Raw genomic sequence first — 14,261 nt, forward strand, 5'->3', positions numbered from 1 at the left:
TGCCACCAGGCCGACGCTCTACCACTGAGCCAACTGGCCAGGGCTAATGTGTTTGTCTTAATACAACAAAGAGCATGCACAGGATTTCTATTGGTCTGATTACAATTAGTACATTTTTACAGTTATAAAAATAATATTTTCCCTTGTAATTCACAGTTGCAAACAGTTACAGCTTTCCAAAACAGGGAAATAATGCTCCTGAGAATCTAAAGGAGGAAGTTTCTATCATCCAGAGTTTGGGCTACCGAAACCGTGCCATGAAACTTCGACAGAGTCAACCTGAAAATACTACTTTGGTAAATCTGTTTTCATTTATTCTGGCAAAATCTCTTTATTGAGTATTGTAAATCAGCAAATGTACTAAATGTAAAAAATCAGTAAACAAGGTAAGATGGCAAATTAAGTGGTTGGACAAGTGTTGTAATGTAATGAACAAGAGTAAGATGCCCTGACCTTTTGGTTCCGTGGTAGAGCGTCAACCTGGCATGTGGAAGTCCTGGTTTTGATTCCCAATCAGGGCACATGGGAGAAGTGACCATCTGCTTCTCCTCTCATCCTCCCCCACCCCCAACCCCACAGCCATGGCTCAATTTATTATTTATTTATTGAGATTTTATTTCTTGATTTTATTTATTTTTTTATTTATTCATTTTAGAGAGGAGAGAGAGAGAAAAATGAGAGACAGAGAGAAAGAAGGAGGGAGGAGCTGGAAGCATCAACTCCCATATGTACCTGGACCAGGCAAGCCCAGGGTTTCGAACCGGCGACCTCAGCATTTCCAGGTTGACGCTTTATCCACGGCACCACCACAAGTCAGGCCATTTATTGATTTTAGAGGAAAGAGAAAGGGGTCCAGGAGCACGAAGCATCGACTCATAGTTGCTTCTCATATGTGCCTTGACCAGACAAGCTTCGGGTTTCAAACTGAGAATATCAGCATTCTAGGTTGACACTTTATCTGCTGCGCCACCACAGGTCAGGCATGGCTTAATTGATTCTAGTGTGTTGGTCCCAGGAGCTGAGAATGGCTCTGTGGAGCTCCGCCTCAGGTGCTAAAAATAGCTCGGTTGCGAGCATGGGCCCCAGGTATGCAGAGCATTGACCCCAGACTGGGGTTGCCAGGTAGATCCTGGCGCATGTAGGAGTCTCTCTCTCTCTCTCTCCTCCTCTTGCTTGAATTAAATAAATAAATAAATAAATAAAGATAGATAAATGAGTTTAGAGAGTTCTGTGTGCCTGGTGTGGTCAAGAGAAACCATACAGTACAGATCCTTCCCCTGCCATAGTGCTTTAGCCATCCTGATGCTTGTCTAAAATGGCCACAAGGTCACTGATGGTTTTAAGCCTTTTTTTTTTTTATAAGAGAGAGGGAGAAGGGGAGTGTGAGAGACTAGAAGGGAGAGAGATAAGCATCATCTCATAGTAGCGTCACTTTAGCTGATAATTAATTACCTCCCATATGTGCCTTGGGTGGGGGATAGGGGACTGAAGCCAAGCCAGTGACCTTTGAACTCAAGCCGGCAACTCCGTGCTCAAGCTGGAGAGCCCTCACTCAAACCAGCAACTTCAAGTTTTGAACCTGGTTCCTCAGTGTTCCAGGTCAACACTGAGGTTGCCACTACTGCTCAGGCTAAGCTTTTTTTACTTTAATTTTTTACTAGTTTTTATAATAATCATTTTATGGAAGTTCTCCAGGCATGAGAAAGTGTATTTTATTTCCTCTGAAAAGTTCCCTGAAAAAAATCAGTTTTTACATTTGAAAATTGCTTCAATTTAATAGGTGTAATTAAAAAAAATAATAACATAGACCTATATGTCTACTATACATATATATCTTTTTAGAGGGATTTGCCCTATTGAGACTCATATTTGAATGAATGATGAAGATCTCAAAAATAATTGTTTTTGTGATACCAGCATTCATTTTTTAGTAGATGTTGAAGTTCTTGAAGGACTCTTCACTGGAGTAATGTTCAGTTTTTGAATATTTTTTCTTACACTGAATGATTTTATGATTTCTAGCCTTTTAATGTTTTCATTTATCCTTTAAAAATTTTTTTCTTAAGATTTTGTTTACTAGTTTCTTTTCTTTTTTCTTTTTTTTTTTTTTTTTTGGATTTTTCTGAAGCTGGAAACGGAGAGACAGTCAAACAGACTCCCACATGCGCCCGACCGGGATCCACCCGGCACGCCCACCAGGGGCGAAGCTCTGCCCACCAGGGGGCGATGCTCTGCCCCTCAGGGGCATCGCTCTGCTGCAACCAGAGCCACTCTAGCGCCTGGGGCAGAGGCCAAGGAGCCATCCCCAGTGCCCGGGTCATCTTTGCTCCAATGGAGCCTTGGCTTCGGGAGGGGAAGAGAGAGACAGAGAGGAAGGAGGGGCGGGGGGGTGGAGAAGCAAATGGGTGCTTCTCCTATGTGCCCTGGCCGGGAATCAAACCCAGGTCCCCCGCACGCCAGGCCGACGCTCTACCGCTGAACCAACCGGCCAGGGCCACTGGTTTCTTTTCTTACAGAGACAGAGTGTCAGAGAGAGGGATAGATAGGGACAGACAGACAGGAACGGAGAGAGATGAGAAGCATCAATCATCAGTTTTTTGTTGCGACACCTTAGTTGTTCATTGATTGCTTTCTCGTATGTGCCTTGACCGTGGGCCTTCAGCAGACCAAGTAACCCCTTGCTCAAGCCAGCGACCTTGGGTCCAAGCTGGTGAGCTTTGCTCAAACCAGATGAGCCCGTGCTCAAGCTGGCGACCTTGGGATCTTGAACCTGGGTTCTCGACATCCCAGTTCGACACTCCATCCACCGCCACCGCCTAGTCAGCATTGTTTATTGTTTTTTTTTAAAGAGAAAGAGAAATAAAAAGAGAGAGAAAGGAGAGGTGGGGAGGGGAGGGAAGCATGAACTCATAGTAGTTGGCTTCTCATATGTGCCTTGACTAGGCAAGCCTGGGATTTGAAACTGGCGGCATCAGTGTTCTAGGTCAGCGCTTTATACACTGCACCACCACAAGTCAGGCATTTTTAAAATTTATTTTATCTTAATTTTCAACCCTGTTATCTGATATGATTGGAAATGTATACTGAATGAATCTTACACCCTTTCTATAGTATTAGCTCCAAAATATGATTTTCTTATACTTCAAAAATTATAGATAATATATATTCTGTTTGGAAAAATTTAAAACAACAGGAAGAGGAAGAAATATCCATACCATTAGAATCTAACTTAAACATTTTAGTGTGTACTTTGCCAAGTGTTTTTTCTAGCTGTCATAAAGTGTAGCTAATTTATAATGGTCCATTTGTTTTGTCCATGACCTTGAGTTCCTCTTCAGGGAAAAAAAGCAGAGAACTGGCCAATAATTAGTTGATCATTCTTCTTAGCAGGAAACCAGTTTTAGTGTCCAGCTCTCTAACCTTGGAATTATGAAATCACTGAGAACAAAGGAGCAGGTACAGTCTCAGAAGAAGTCTGTCTACATTGAATTGGGTAAGTCTCAAGTTTTTTTTAGTTTAGAATAGATTCTTTGTGCTACAGTTTTACCAGAAACTTTGGTCATAATTTACACAATAGCAGGGAGTTTTGGAAAGCACAAATAAAATAATACTATTAGCCTTATGGTGTGTTTATAAATAATGTAAAAGATGCAGCTCTTACCTTGAAGAACCTTGCTTTATAGAGAGCAAAAGAAAGATGTCTGGTTATAAGTATGTATAAATATATACCAGATCCTTGAATAAGGTTTCTTTTGATGTCATTTTGTTATAACGTGGATGAGATGCCAATGGAATGTTACATCTCATTTATATCAGTCAGTCTTTGGTAAAATTGGTTTTGTTATATGTTGTTTTGCTTGGTCGCAGAATCAATTGGTGTTGTTAAGTGAGGACTTACTATACTTTAGAAAGATGGAAAGTAGGGATAAGAAAGAACATGATGGGTTGGGTACGGAATTTAGAAGGATCTAAGATAAATTGTACTAGACTAGAAAGACTTTTAAGAAGAGCTGGGCTCAGTTCAGATGGTTTTCTCTAATTGTCATATTCTTTAGAATATATTTATTATAGAAAAGAGTGGTCTCTTTTGGGGCTCCCAAGCACCTTTGTATGTTGACCGTAGCACTTAGATTCACTTGAAAATACTTTATATATTTTCTCCTCTTAAAGTCAAAAGTTCCTAGGCATGTCTTTTTATTTATTTATTTATTTTTATTATTTATGGAACGCTTCACGAATTTGTGTGTCATCCTTGCGCAGGTGCCATGCTAATCTTCTCTGTATCGTTCCAATTTTAGTATATGTGCTGCCAAAGCGAGCACGGCATGTCTTTTTTTAACAGGTTTAACTCACTTTATTTATTTATTTATTTATTTATTTATTTATTTTTTACAGAGACAAAGAGTGAGTCAGAGAGAGGGATAGACAGGGACAGACAGGCACGGAGAGAGATGAGAAGCATCAATCATTAGTTTTTCATTGCGTGTTGCAACACTTTAGTTGTTCATTGATTGCTTTCTCATATGTGCCTTGCCGTTGCTCGAGCCAGCGACCTTGGGTTCAAGCTGTTGGGCTTTTCCTCACACCAGATGAGCCTGCACTCAAGCTGGCGACCTCGGGGTCTCGAACCCGGGTCCTCTGCATCCCAGTTCGACGCTCTATCCACTACGCCACCGCCTGGTCAGGCTCAGTTTATTTTTTATTATTATTATTTTTTCCTGAAGGGATAAGCAGGGAGGCAGAGAGACAGACTCCTCAGCGCGCCCGATTGGATCCACCTGGCATGCCCACAAGGGGGCGATGCTCTGTTGCAGTCAAAGCCATTCTAGTGCCTGAGGTGGAGGCCATGAAGCCATCCTCAGTGCTGGGGCCAACTTTTTGCTCCACTGGAGCCTTGGCTGCAGGAGGGGAAGAGAGAGAGATAGAAAGGAGAGGGGGAAAAGTGGAGAAGCAGATGGGTGCTTCTCCTGTGTGCCCTGGCCAATAATTGAACCCAGGTCTTACACATGCTGAGTCGACACTCTACCACTGAGCCAACTGGCCAGGGCCCACTTTATTTTTCTTGTACAAAATTATGTGGTGGCCACAGTAGAAGCCTGGGACCTCTGCACAGAAACTCTAGTGTGGGTCTTTACAAGATGGTCAGTGAATTCCTGATAGGAGACTTAGTGAACTCATTCTCTTTTCAGAGGTCAGGGTTGAGAGAGCTGTAGGTCTTACAGTATCAAAGGTGGCCTTGGTGAAGTTGCCCAGGGTGGCAGTGCAGCCCCTGGCCAAGGTGTAGCAGCTATGGATACCGGCTATCAGCAACAGCTTCTTGGAGACAGGCTAAGATGATGCCAGTGCCCCTGGAGGTGGGGTTGAGACGTACCAGCATAGAGCCACAGCAGCCAGTCACCTTGCAAGGGACAGTGTAGGGCTTGCTGAACTTGTTCCCCCAGTAGCCTTGCCACACAGGGTCAATAGAGAGCTTGGCCAGTACAATGGCCCCACAGATGGTGGTGGCTACTTTCTTTGTGCACTTAATGCCCAGACCAGCATGTCTAGTGTAGTCCCCAGTGGCAACAAATGCCTTGAACTGGGCCCTCTTTCCAGTGCATGTCTGCTTTTGCATGGGCATAATCTTCAAAACCTCATCCTTCAGGAATGCCCCCAAGAAGAAGTCAATAATCTTAGATTCCTTGATAGGCAGTGAGTAGAGATAGATCTCAAGGGACTTGTCTTTATGACCTTGACCATGTGGACCAGCTTGGTGACAGGATTTCACTCCTTGTTCTCTGCCTTGCGTCCATGAGCTCTGTAGCCTTTCCTGACCTTGACCCTGGCCGCGACCTCAGACCTGGATGCCACTGCCAAATCCTCCATGGAAGCTGCTCGGGCCTCCAGGCTCTCTCCTGCATCGTTGTCCATTTGGTGTTTCCTCAGAAATGAAGCTAGGATTTTTTTTTTTTTTTTTTGACACAGTTGTGTCACAAAAATAAAATAATTATAATAGCAAATATTTAGTAGCACTTAGTGTAGTTGGGGCACTAAGTATACTTTACTTTATAAAACTCATATAAGAGGCCTGACTTCTGACATTGTTACTGTTATATTTATTTTACAGAAGAAATTAAGTCAGAGAGAGGTTAAGAAATTTTGCCATGGTCGTGAAGCTAGTAAGTGGCAGAGCCATGATTAAGACCTAGGAATTCTGGCTTCAGAGCCTGTGCTTACAACTACTTCTCTGAATTGCTTGGCATATGTATCACTGTCTCTTCCATATGGTGGATGCTTAGTAAATATTTCTTGAATGAATATCTTTTAAAAAGTACATTTTTTTGAGTTGAACCCTTTCAATAAAAATCCTATTATTGATTTGTTTGTTATTTGGGGGATTTTTTTAGGATCTGATTCTTCTGAAGATACAGTTAATAAGGCAAGTTATTACAGGTGAGTCAGAGAGCCCTCGTCTATGAAACTGGTATTTTTGTACTTAGTTAATATTAAGGATTGGTATTTTTTTAGGTTAGAATTATTGCATTGGAATAGACCATCCACTTTAATCTCATTTTATAGCTGAGAAAATATCCTTCTGTTTGGTTTCTCAGTAAAGACTCCAAAAAGAATTCAAAATAGTTCTTCACAGCCTTGCTTTCAGCAGATAGTTCTCTGCTCTAGCTTTGTTCCTGGTGTACAGTAGTACTGACACAGGCCAGACTGATGAAAATATTAGAGGACTCAATTCTATCTATCCTTCAGACTTTACCTATATAAGTTATACATTAATCTATAAGCAGCCTCCAACTGTGTTACCTGGCAAATTACTTTCCATCAGAATCCGTAAGATCTGTAATGTCTTTGTAGGAATTATAATGGTGTCCTTGCTAATCAGATTTTTTTTGCAAATGATTTTTTCATATTTTCTCGGTTGAGAAGAAGTAGTTTTTAGCCTGAAAAGAGCACAGGATGCAAAGTATCAGAATGGTACATTCTTTGCATTCTACTGGGGTGTCTGTTTTATCCCAGTTCTCCCTTTGTTTAGGTATCTTTCTTCTTGCATTCTCATTAAGATACACTTTTAAGTTTTGTGGGAGTTTCTTTCCTTTTTTGCTTTACTGTCTTTTGGTTATTGTTTGTATTTAAATGGACTGTCATTTAAATTTTGGTTCTCATTTGCATGTCCATAAACAATGTTCTACACTCCAAAGACAGACTGTGTGTCAGTCTTTGGTCCTTCCATTTTGACTAGCAGTTATTAAAGGAGAGAGCAGATTTCCAAAAGTGCGTCAGATTGATCAGCTTACTTCCATCCTACCTAAAGAAGCTAAAATACTGTATCTCACTTACTTGACCACTCTGAGCATGTAACTAGTGTTTCTCATGAAGACATTTGTCTTTTCCCTGCAGTGTAGATGAATTGTTACAAGTCACCCCTCAAGAAGCCATGGCTGAAGCCAGTTTGAATCCTGCAAAAAAGGGTAATGGCAAGTCTTCCCAACGTATAAGGCACTAAAGAGAAAATGGGGCCCTGGCCGGGTTGCTCAGTGAGTAGAGCGTCATCTAGGCACGTCAAAGTTGCGGGTTCACTTTCTAGTCAGAGCATGTACAAGAAGCAATCAGGGTCCTGGCCAGTTGGCTCAGCGGTAGAGCATCGGCCTGGCGTGCGGGGGACCCGGGTTCAATTCCCGGCCAGGGCACATAGGAGAAGCGCCCATTTGCTTCTCCACTCCCCCCTTCCTCTCTGTCTCTCTCTTCCCCTCCCGCAGCCAAGGCTCCATTGGAGCAAAGATGGCCCAGGCGCTGGGGATGGCTCCTTGGCCTCTGCCCCAGGCGCTAGAGTGGCTCTGGTCGCGGCAGAGCCGGCCGGTCGGGCGCACGCGAGAGTCTGTCTGACTGTCTCTCCCCGTTTCCAGCTTCAGAAAAATACAAAAAAAAAAAAAGCAATCAGTGAGCACACGACTAAATGAAAGAGAAAGTTGATGAGTTGATACTTCTCTCTTTCCCTCCCCCCTACCCCCACCCCTCCTTTTCTCCCTCCCATCATCGTTCTCTCTCAAATCAATAGGAAAATTTTTTTTGGAAAGAAAGAGAATGGGTGGATACAGCATTGTAATTAGATTATTCTGAAGACCATTTGGGACATTTATAATTTGCAACACCTCTTGGCAGAGTTAGGCTATCATCCTTTCTCAGATATTGTGGTACAACCTGATCTATTTCAATGCCACTAGACTGATGTGCTTATAATAGTACCCTATGTAATTGATTATTGCCTTTTACTTTAAATTTATTTGTTTATATTTCATCTTTTGCATATTGGTATTTTTTAAAGCTTCTTTTTTAAAAGCATTTTAATTTTATTTATTTATTTTGTGACCAAGAGAGTCAGAGAGAGGGACAGACAGGAAGGTAGAGAGATGAGAAGCATCAGTTCCTCATTGTAGTACCCTAGTTGTTCGTAGATTGCTTTCTCATATGTACCTTGACACAGGGTGCTACAGCAGACTGAGTGACCCTTTGCTCAAGCCAGCAACCTTGGGCTCAAGCTGGTGAGCCTTGCTCAAACCAGATGAACTTGCGCTCAAGCTGGCGACCTTGGGGTCTTAAACCTGGGTCCTCCGCATCCCAGTCCAACGCTCTATCCACTGCGCCACCACCCAGTCAGGCTGTATACTGTTATTTAAATATAGGTAGTATGAGTCTGAAGAGGGAACAGAGAGCACAGTAATATGTCAGATGCCCAAAATCATTAAGACTTTTATTTAAAAAAAATTTTTTTTTAGAGAGGAGAAGCATCAATTCATAGTTGTGGCACTTTAGTTCATTGATTGCTTCTCATATGTGCCTTGACCAGGGGACTCCAGCTGAGCCAGCGATCCCTTGCTCAAGTCAGTGACCATGGGGTCATGTTGCCACGATCAAGCTGGTGAGCCTGCGCTCAAACCAGTGACTTTGGGGTTTCGAACCTGGGACCTCAGTGTCCCAGGTCAACACTCTATCCACTGTGCTACCACTGGTCAGGCCAAAGTCTGCTTTTAACTCACTGGTACAGGTTAGGGAAATAGCTGTGGTTTATGAGTAGAGAGAATTCTGAAATAAAGATTTTAATTATCTTGAGTGTAACTAATGAGAATCTAGATAGATAAAAGGAATTGCATGAAAGAGTATGAGCTACGCCTTTAGTATACTTGGTTGTTTAAAAGGATAGTTTCTCTAAAAATAGCCAGTTGTTTAATTTCCACCCTAAGCTGTATTAAATATATGGCGGGTTTTCTTTTTTTGTTGTTATTTTCCCCCAAAGTTAGAAGGGAGAAGGCAGTCAGATAGACTCCCACATGTGCCTGACTGGGATCCACCTGGCATGCCTACCAGTGGGCGATGCTCTGCCCATCTGGGGCATTGCTTCATTGTGCCTGAAGCCATTCTAGCTCCTGAGGCGGAGGCCATGGAGGTGTCCTTAGCTCCCGGGCCAACTTTGCTCCAATGGGACCTTGGCTGTGGGAGGGGAAGAGAGAGATAGAGAAGAAGGAGAGGGGGGAGGAGGGAGAAGCAGATAGTCTCTTCTCCCATGTATCCTGACTGTGAATCGAACCTGGGTCTTCCATATGCTGGGCCGATGCTCTATCACTGAGCCAACTGGCCAGGACCTTGTTGTGTTTTTTTAAAGTGAGCAGAGAGGAAATAGTGAGACAAACTCTTGCATCCACTCTGACCAAGATCCACCAGCAACCCCGTCTGGTGCCAGTGCTTGAATACCAAGCTGTTTTTAGCACCTGAGGATAATGCACTCCAACAGAACTATTCTCAGTACATGGGCCACGCTTGAACCAATCGAGCCACTGGCTACAGAAGGGGAAGAGGGAGAGAAGCAGATGGTTGCTTCTCCTGTGTGCCCTGACCAGAAATTAAACCCAGGACATCCATAAGCCAGGTAGACAATCTGTCCACTAAGCCACCAGCCAGGGCCTAAGTATATATATTTTTCATGATAATTCAGTTGTTAATCACCTGTTGTTTTTTATAGTTTCAGCTGCTTGTGAGTTTTCTGAAGACATACCAAATACTGAACATCATCAATCCAGTAATATAGATTTGACCACCACTGAGAAACATCCAGGAAAGTATCAGGGTATTTCTGTTTCAAACTTGCATGTGGAGCCATGTAGCACAAATATTCATGCCAGCGCATTACAGCATGAGAACAGCAGTTTACTACTCACTAAAGACAGAATGAATGTAGAAAAGCTTGAATTCTGTAATAAAAGCAAGCAGCCTGGCTTAGCTAGGAGCCAGCAGAGCAGATGGGCTGAAAGTAAAGAAACATGTAATGATAGGCAGACTCCCACCATAGAGAAAAGGGTAGTTGTAAATGCTGATCCCCTGAACAAGAGAAAAGAACCTCCATGCTCTGACTGTCTTAGAGATTCCCAAGATATCCCTTGGATAACAAGGAATAGTAGTATACAGAAAGTTAATGAGTGGTTTTCTAGACGTGATAAAATACTAACTTCTGATGGATCACATCATGGGAGTTCTGAATCAAATATGGAAGCAACTGCTGCAATAGAAGTTCCAAATGAAGTAGATGGATATTCTGGTTCTCCAGAGAAAATAGTCTTAATGGCCAGTGATCCTCATGGTACTTCAATATGTGAAAGTGAAAGAGCCCACTCCAAACCATTAGAAAGTAATATTGAAGATAAAATATTTGGGAAAACCTATCAGAGGAAGGCAAGCCTCCCTAAATTAAGCCACATAACTGAAAATCTAATTAGAGGAGCATCTGTTATAGAACCTCAGATAGCAGATCATCCCCTCACAAATAAACCAAAGTCTAAAAGGAGAACTACATCAGGCCTTCATCCTGAGGATTTTATCAAGAAGGTAAATTTGGCAGTTGTTCAAAAGACTCCTGAAAAGATAATTGAGGGAACTGACCAAACAGAGCAGAATGGTGATGTGAGTGTTACTAATAATGGTCATGAGGTTGAAACAAAAGGTGATTATGTTCAGAAAGAGAAAAATGCTAATCCAGCAGAATCATTGGAAAAAGACTCTGCTTCCAGAAGTAAAGCTGAACCTATAAGCAGCAGCATAAGCAATATGGAACTAGAATTAAATATCCACAGTTCAAAAGCACCTAAGAAGAATAGGCTGAGGAGGAAGCCTTCTACCAAACATATTTATGCACTTGAACTAGTAGTCAATAGAAATCCAAGCCCACCTAATCATCCTGAACTACAAATTGATAGTTGTTCTAGTGGTGAAGAAGTGAAGAAGAAGAATTTGGACCAAATACCAGTCAGGCACAGCAAAGAGCTTCAACTCCTGGAAGGTGAAGAACCTGCCGCTGGAGCCAAGCAGAGTAACAAGTCAAAGGAACAAACAAACAAAAGATTTGCTAGTGATGCTTTTCCAGAACTAAATTTAAAAAACATACCTGGTTTTTTTACTGATAGTTCAAGTTCTAATACACTTCAAGAGTCTGTCGATCCTAACCTTCAAAGAAAAGAAACAGAAGAGAACCTAGGAACAATTCAAGTGTCTAATAGAACCAAAGACCTCAAAGACCTGATATTAAGTGAAGGAAGAAGTTTGCAAACTGGGAGTTCTGTGGAGAGTAACAATATTGTATTGGTACCTGACACTGATTATGATACTCAGTGTAGTATTTCATTGCTGGAACCTGACACCCCAGGGAGGGCAAAACAGGCACCAAATCAACGTGCTGGTGTGCGTGCAGCAATTGAAAGCCCCAAGGAACTTAGCCATGGTTGTTCTAAAGATACTAGAAGTGACACAGAGGGCTTTAAGGATCTATTGAGTTGTGAAGTTAACCAGACTCAGGAGCCATGCATAGAAATGGAAGAGAGTGAACTTGATACACAGTATTTACAGAATACATTCAAGGTTTCAAAGCGTCAGTCATTTGCTCTGTTTTCAAATACAGGAAACCCAGGAAAGAAATGTGCGACTGTCTATACTCCCTCAAGGTCCTTAAGGAAACAAAGTCCAAAAGCCACTCCTGGATGTGGACACAAAGAAGAAAATCAGGGAGAGAAAGAATATAAAATCACACATGTACAGGCAGTTCACACCACTGCAGGATTTTCTGCTATGTGTGAGAAAGACAAAAAGCTGGGAGAATATGCCAAATATGATATAGAAGGTATCTCTAGGCTTTGTCAGTCACCTCAGTTCAGAGGCAATGAAACTGAACTCCCTCCTGAAAATAAACACAAAATCTCACAAAACCTCAACCACATGCCATCTATCTCTCCCATCAGGTCATCTTTTAAAACTGTAAATAAGGAAAACTTGTCAAAGTTTGAGGAATATTTGGTGTCACCTGAAAGAGCAATGGGAAATGAGAACATCATTCAAAGTACAGTGAGCACAATTAGCCAAAATAACATTAGAGAAAGAACTGTTAAAGGAGACAGCTCAAGCAGTACTAATGAAGTAGGCTCTAGTATCAGTGAAGTAGGATCCAGTGGTGAAAACATTCAAGCAGAACCAGATCGAAAAAGAGGATCAAAATTAAGTGCTAGTCTCAGAATAGGTCTCATGCAGCCCGAAGTCTATAAGCCAAGGCTTTCTATAAGTAATTGTAAACAACCTGAAATAAAAAGGCAAGGAGAAAGTGAAGTAGTAGTTCAGGCTGTTAATGCATGTCAAATTTCAGATAACCTAGAACAACCTGTGGGAAGTAGTCCTGGTTCTCAGGTTTGTTCTGCTACACCAGATGACCTGTTAGATGACAGCAAAATAAAGGAGAATAGCAGCTTTGCTGAAAGTGGCATTAAAGAAAGATCTGCTATTTTTAGTAAAAGTGTCCAGAAAGAACTCAGAAGGAGCCCCAGCCCCTTAGGGGTCCATATACGTCACCAAAGAAGATCCAGGAAATTAGAGTCCTCAGAAGAGGACATGTCTAGTGAGGACGAAGAGCTTCCTTGCTTCCAACACTTATTATTTGGTAAAGTAACCAGTATACCTTCTCCATCTACCAGACATAATGCTGCTTCCACAGAGAGTCTGTCTAAGAAAACAGATGAGAACCTAGGATCATTAAAGAGTAGCTTGAATAACTTCAGTAGCCAAGTAATGTTGGCCAAGGCACCCCAGGAAGCTCACCTTAGTGAGGAAGTGAGATGTTCTGGTAGCTTATTTTCCTCACAATGCAGTGCATCAGAAGATTTGACCACTAATACAAACACCTCAGATCCTTTCTTGATGCTTATTCCTCCTTCCAAACAACTGAGACATGAGTCTGAAAACGAGGAAGTTCTGAGTGACAAAGAATTGGTTTCAGACGATGATGAAAAGGAAACTGGCCTAGAAGAGGATAATCTAGAAGAGCAGAGTGTGGATTCAAATTTAGGTATTGGAACCATCTATTCTACAGAAATAACCTAAATGTTTACACCTTTGCGGGAGCACATTTTAAACGTTTCTAAGTACAGTTAAAATAACTGCTTCTTCAGCCCTAGCTGGTTTGCTCAGTGGTAGAGCATCAGCCAGGATGTGGAAGTTCTGGGGTTCAATTCCCAGCCAGGGCACACAGGAGAGGTGCCCATCTGCTTCTCCACCCTTCCCTCTCTCCACTCTTATCTCTCTCTTCCCCTCCTGCAGCCAAGCCTCCATTGGAGCAAAGTTGTCCCGGGCGCTGAGGATGGCTCCATGGCCTCCACCTCAGGTGCTAGTGGCTCTGGATACAACAGAGCAATAGCCCAGATGGGCAGAGCATTGCCCCCTAGTGGGCATGCTGGGTGGATCCTGGTCGGGTGCATGCGGGAGTCTGTCTCTCTGCCTTCCCACTTCTCACTTTTGGAAAATACAAAAAAAAAAAAAGTAACTGCTTCTTAAACTTGAAGCATGTTCCTCCTGAGGTACTTTTCTTTGAAAGTCCATCTCTATTTGAATGAGATTTAATGCCCCAATTGTTGGCAGACTTGTATCTGGTTTTCGTTATGATTTCTAGAGGAAATCAAGGTGTCCCAAAACAAAGAGTGTAATCATTTTGTGTGATATGAAAGTGATATTTGTCATGCCAATGGGAAGAAACAGATAAAACAAATTGTAGTTTTTGATGTCTGTTTTTACATCTGAATCTATTTTTATTACCATTTAAGATGAAGCAGCATCTGATTATGAGAGTGAAAGAAGCCTCTTTGAAGACTGTTCAGGGCTGTCCTCTCAGAGTGAAATTTTAAGCACTCAGGTAAAAAGGATGTGTGGATGTGTGTGCATGGTATCTTTTACATTCAGTAGTATGCATC

General features: G+C 42.1%; 1 protein-coding gene, 1 non-coding gene and 1 pseudogene across 2 annotated transcripts in view; 1 reads left to right on the forward strand and 2 right to left on the reverse strand.

Annotated features, from left to right (window-relative positions):
• BRCA1 (BRCA1 DNA repair associated) overlaps nt 1-14,261 on the forward strand; it is a 70,281-nt gene that overhangs the window by 20,819 nt on the left and 35,201 nt on the right. The window contains exons 6-11 of the mRNA XM_066263526.1: nt 157-296; nt 3,391-3,493; nt 6,387-6,432; nt 7,390-7,460; nt 10,007-13,363; nt 14,115-14,203. Of these exons, the coding sequence (XP_066119623.1) occupies nt 157-296; nt 3,391-3,493; nt 6,387-6,432; nt 7,390-7,460; nt 10,007-13,363; nt 14,115-14,203 (3,806 nt within the window). The remainder of the gene's footprint in view (nt 1-156; nt 297-3,390; nt 3,494-6,386; nt 6,433-7,389; nt 7,461-10,006; nt 13,364-14,114; nt 14,204-14,261) is intronic.
• On the reverse strand, nt 4,216-4,322 carry LOC136327888 (U6 spliceosomal RNA). Its single transcript, XR_010729947.1, has one exon. It is a non-coding gene; the product is annotated as a U6 spliceosomal RNA (small nuclear RNA).
• Nucleotides 5,073-6,058, reverse strand: LOC136324994 (small ribosomal subunit protein uS5 pseudogene; annotated as a pseudogene).

This window comes from Saccopteryx bilineata, chromosome 2, assembly GCF_036850765.1.
Source record: "Saccopteryx bilineata isolate mSacBil1 chromosome 2, mSacBil1_pri_phased_curated, whole genome shotgun sequence".
Classification (NCBI taxonomy): domain Eukaryota; kingdom Metazoa; phylum Chordata; class Mammalia; order Chiroptera; family Emballonuridae; genus Saccopteryx; species Saccopteryx bilineata.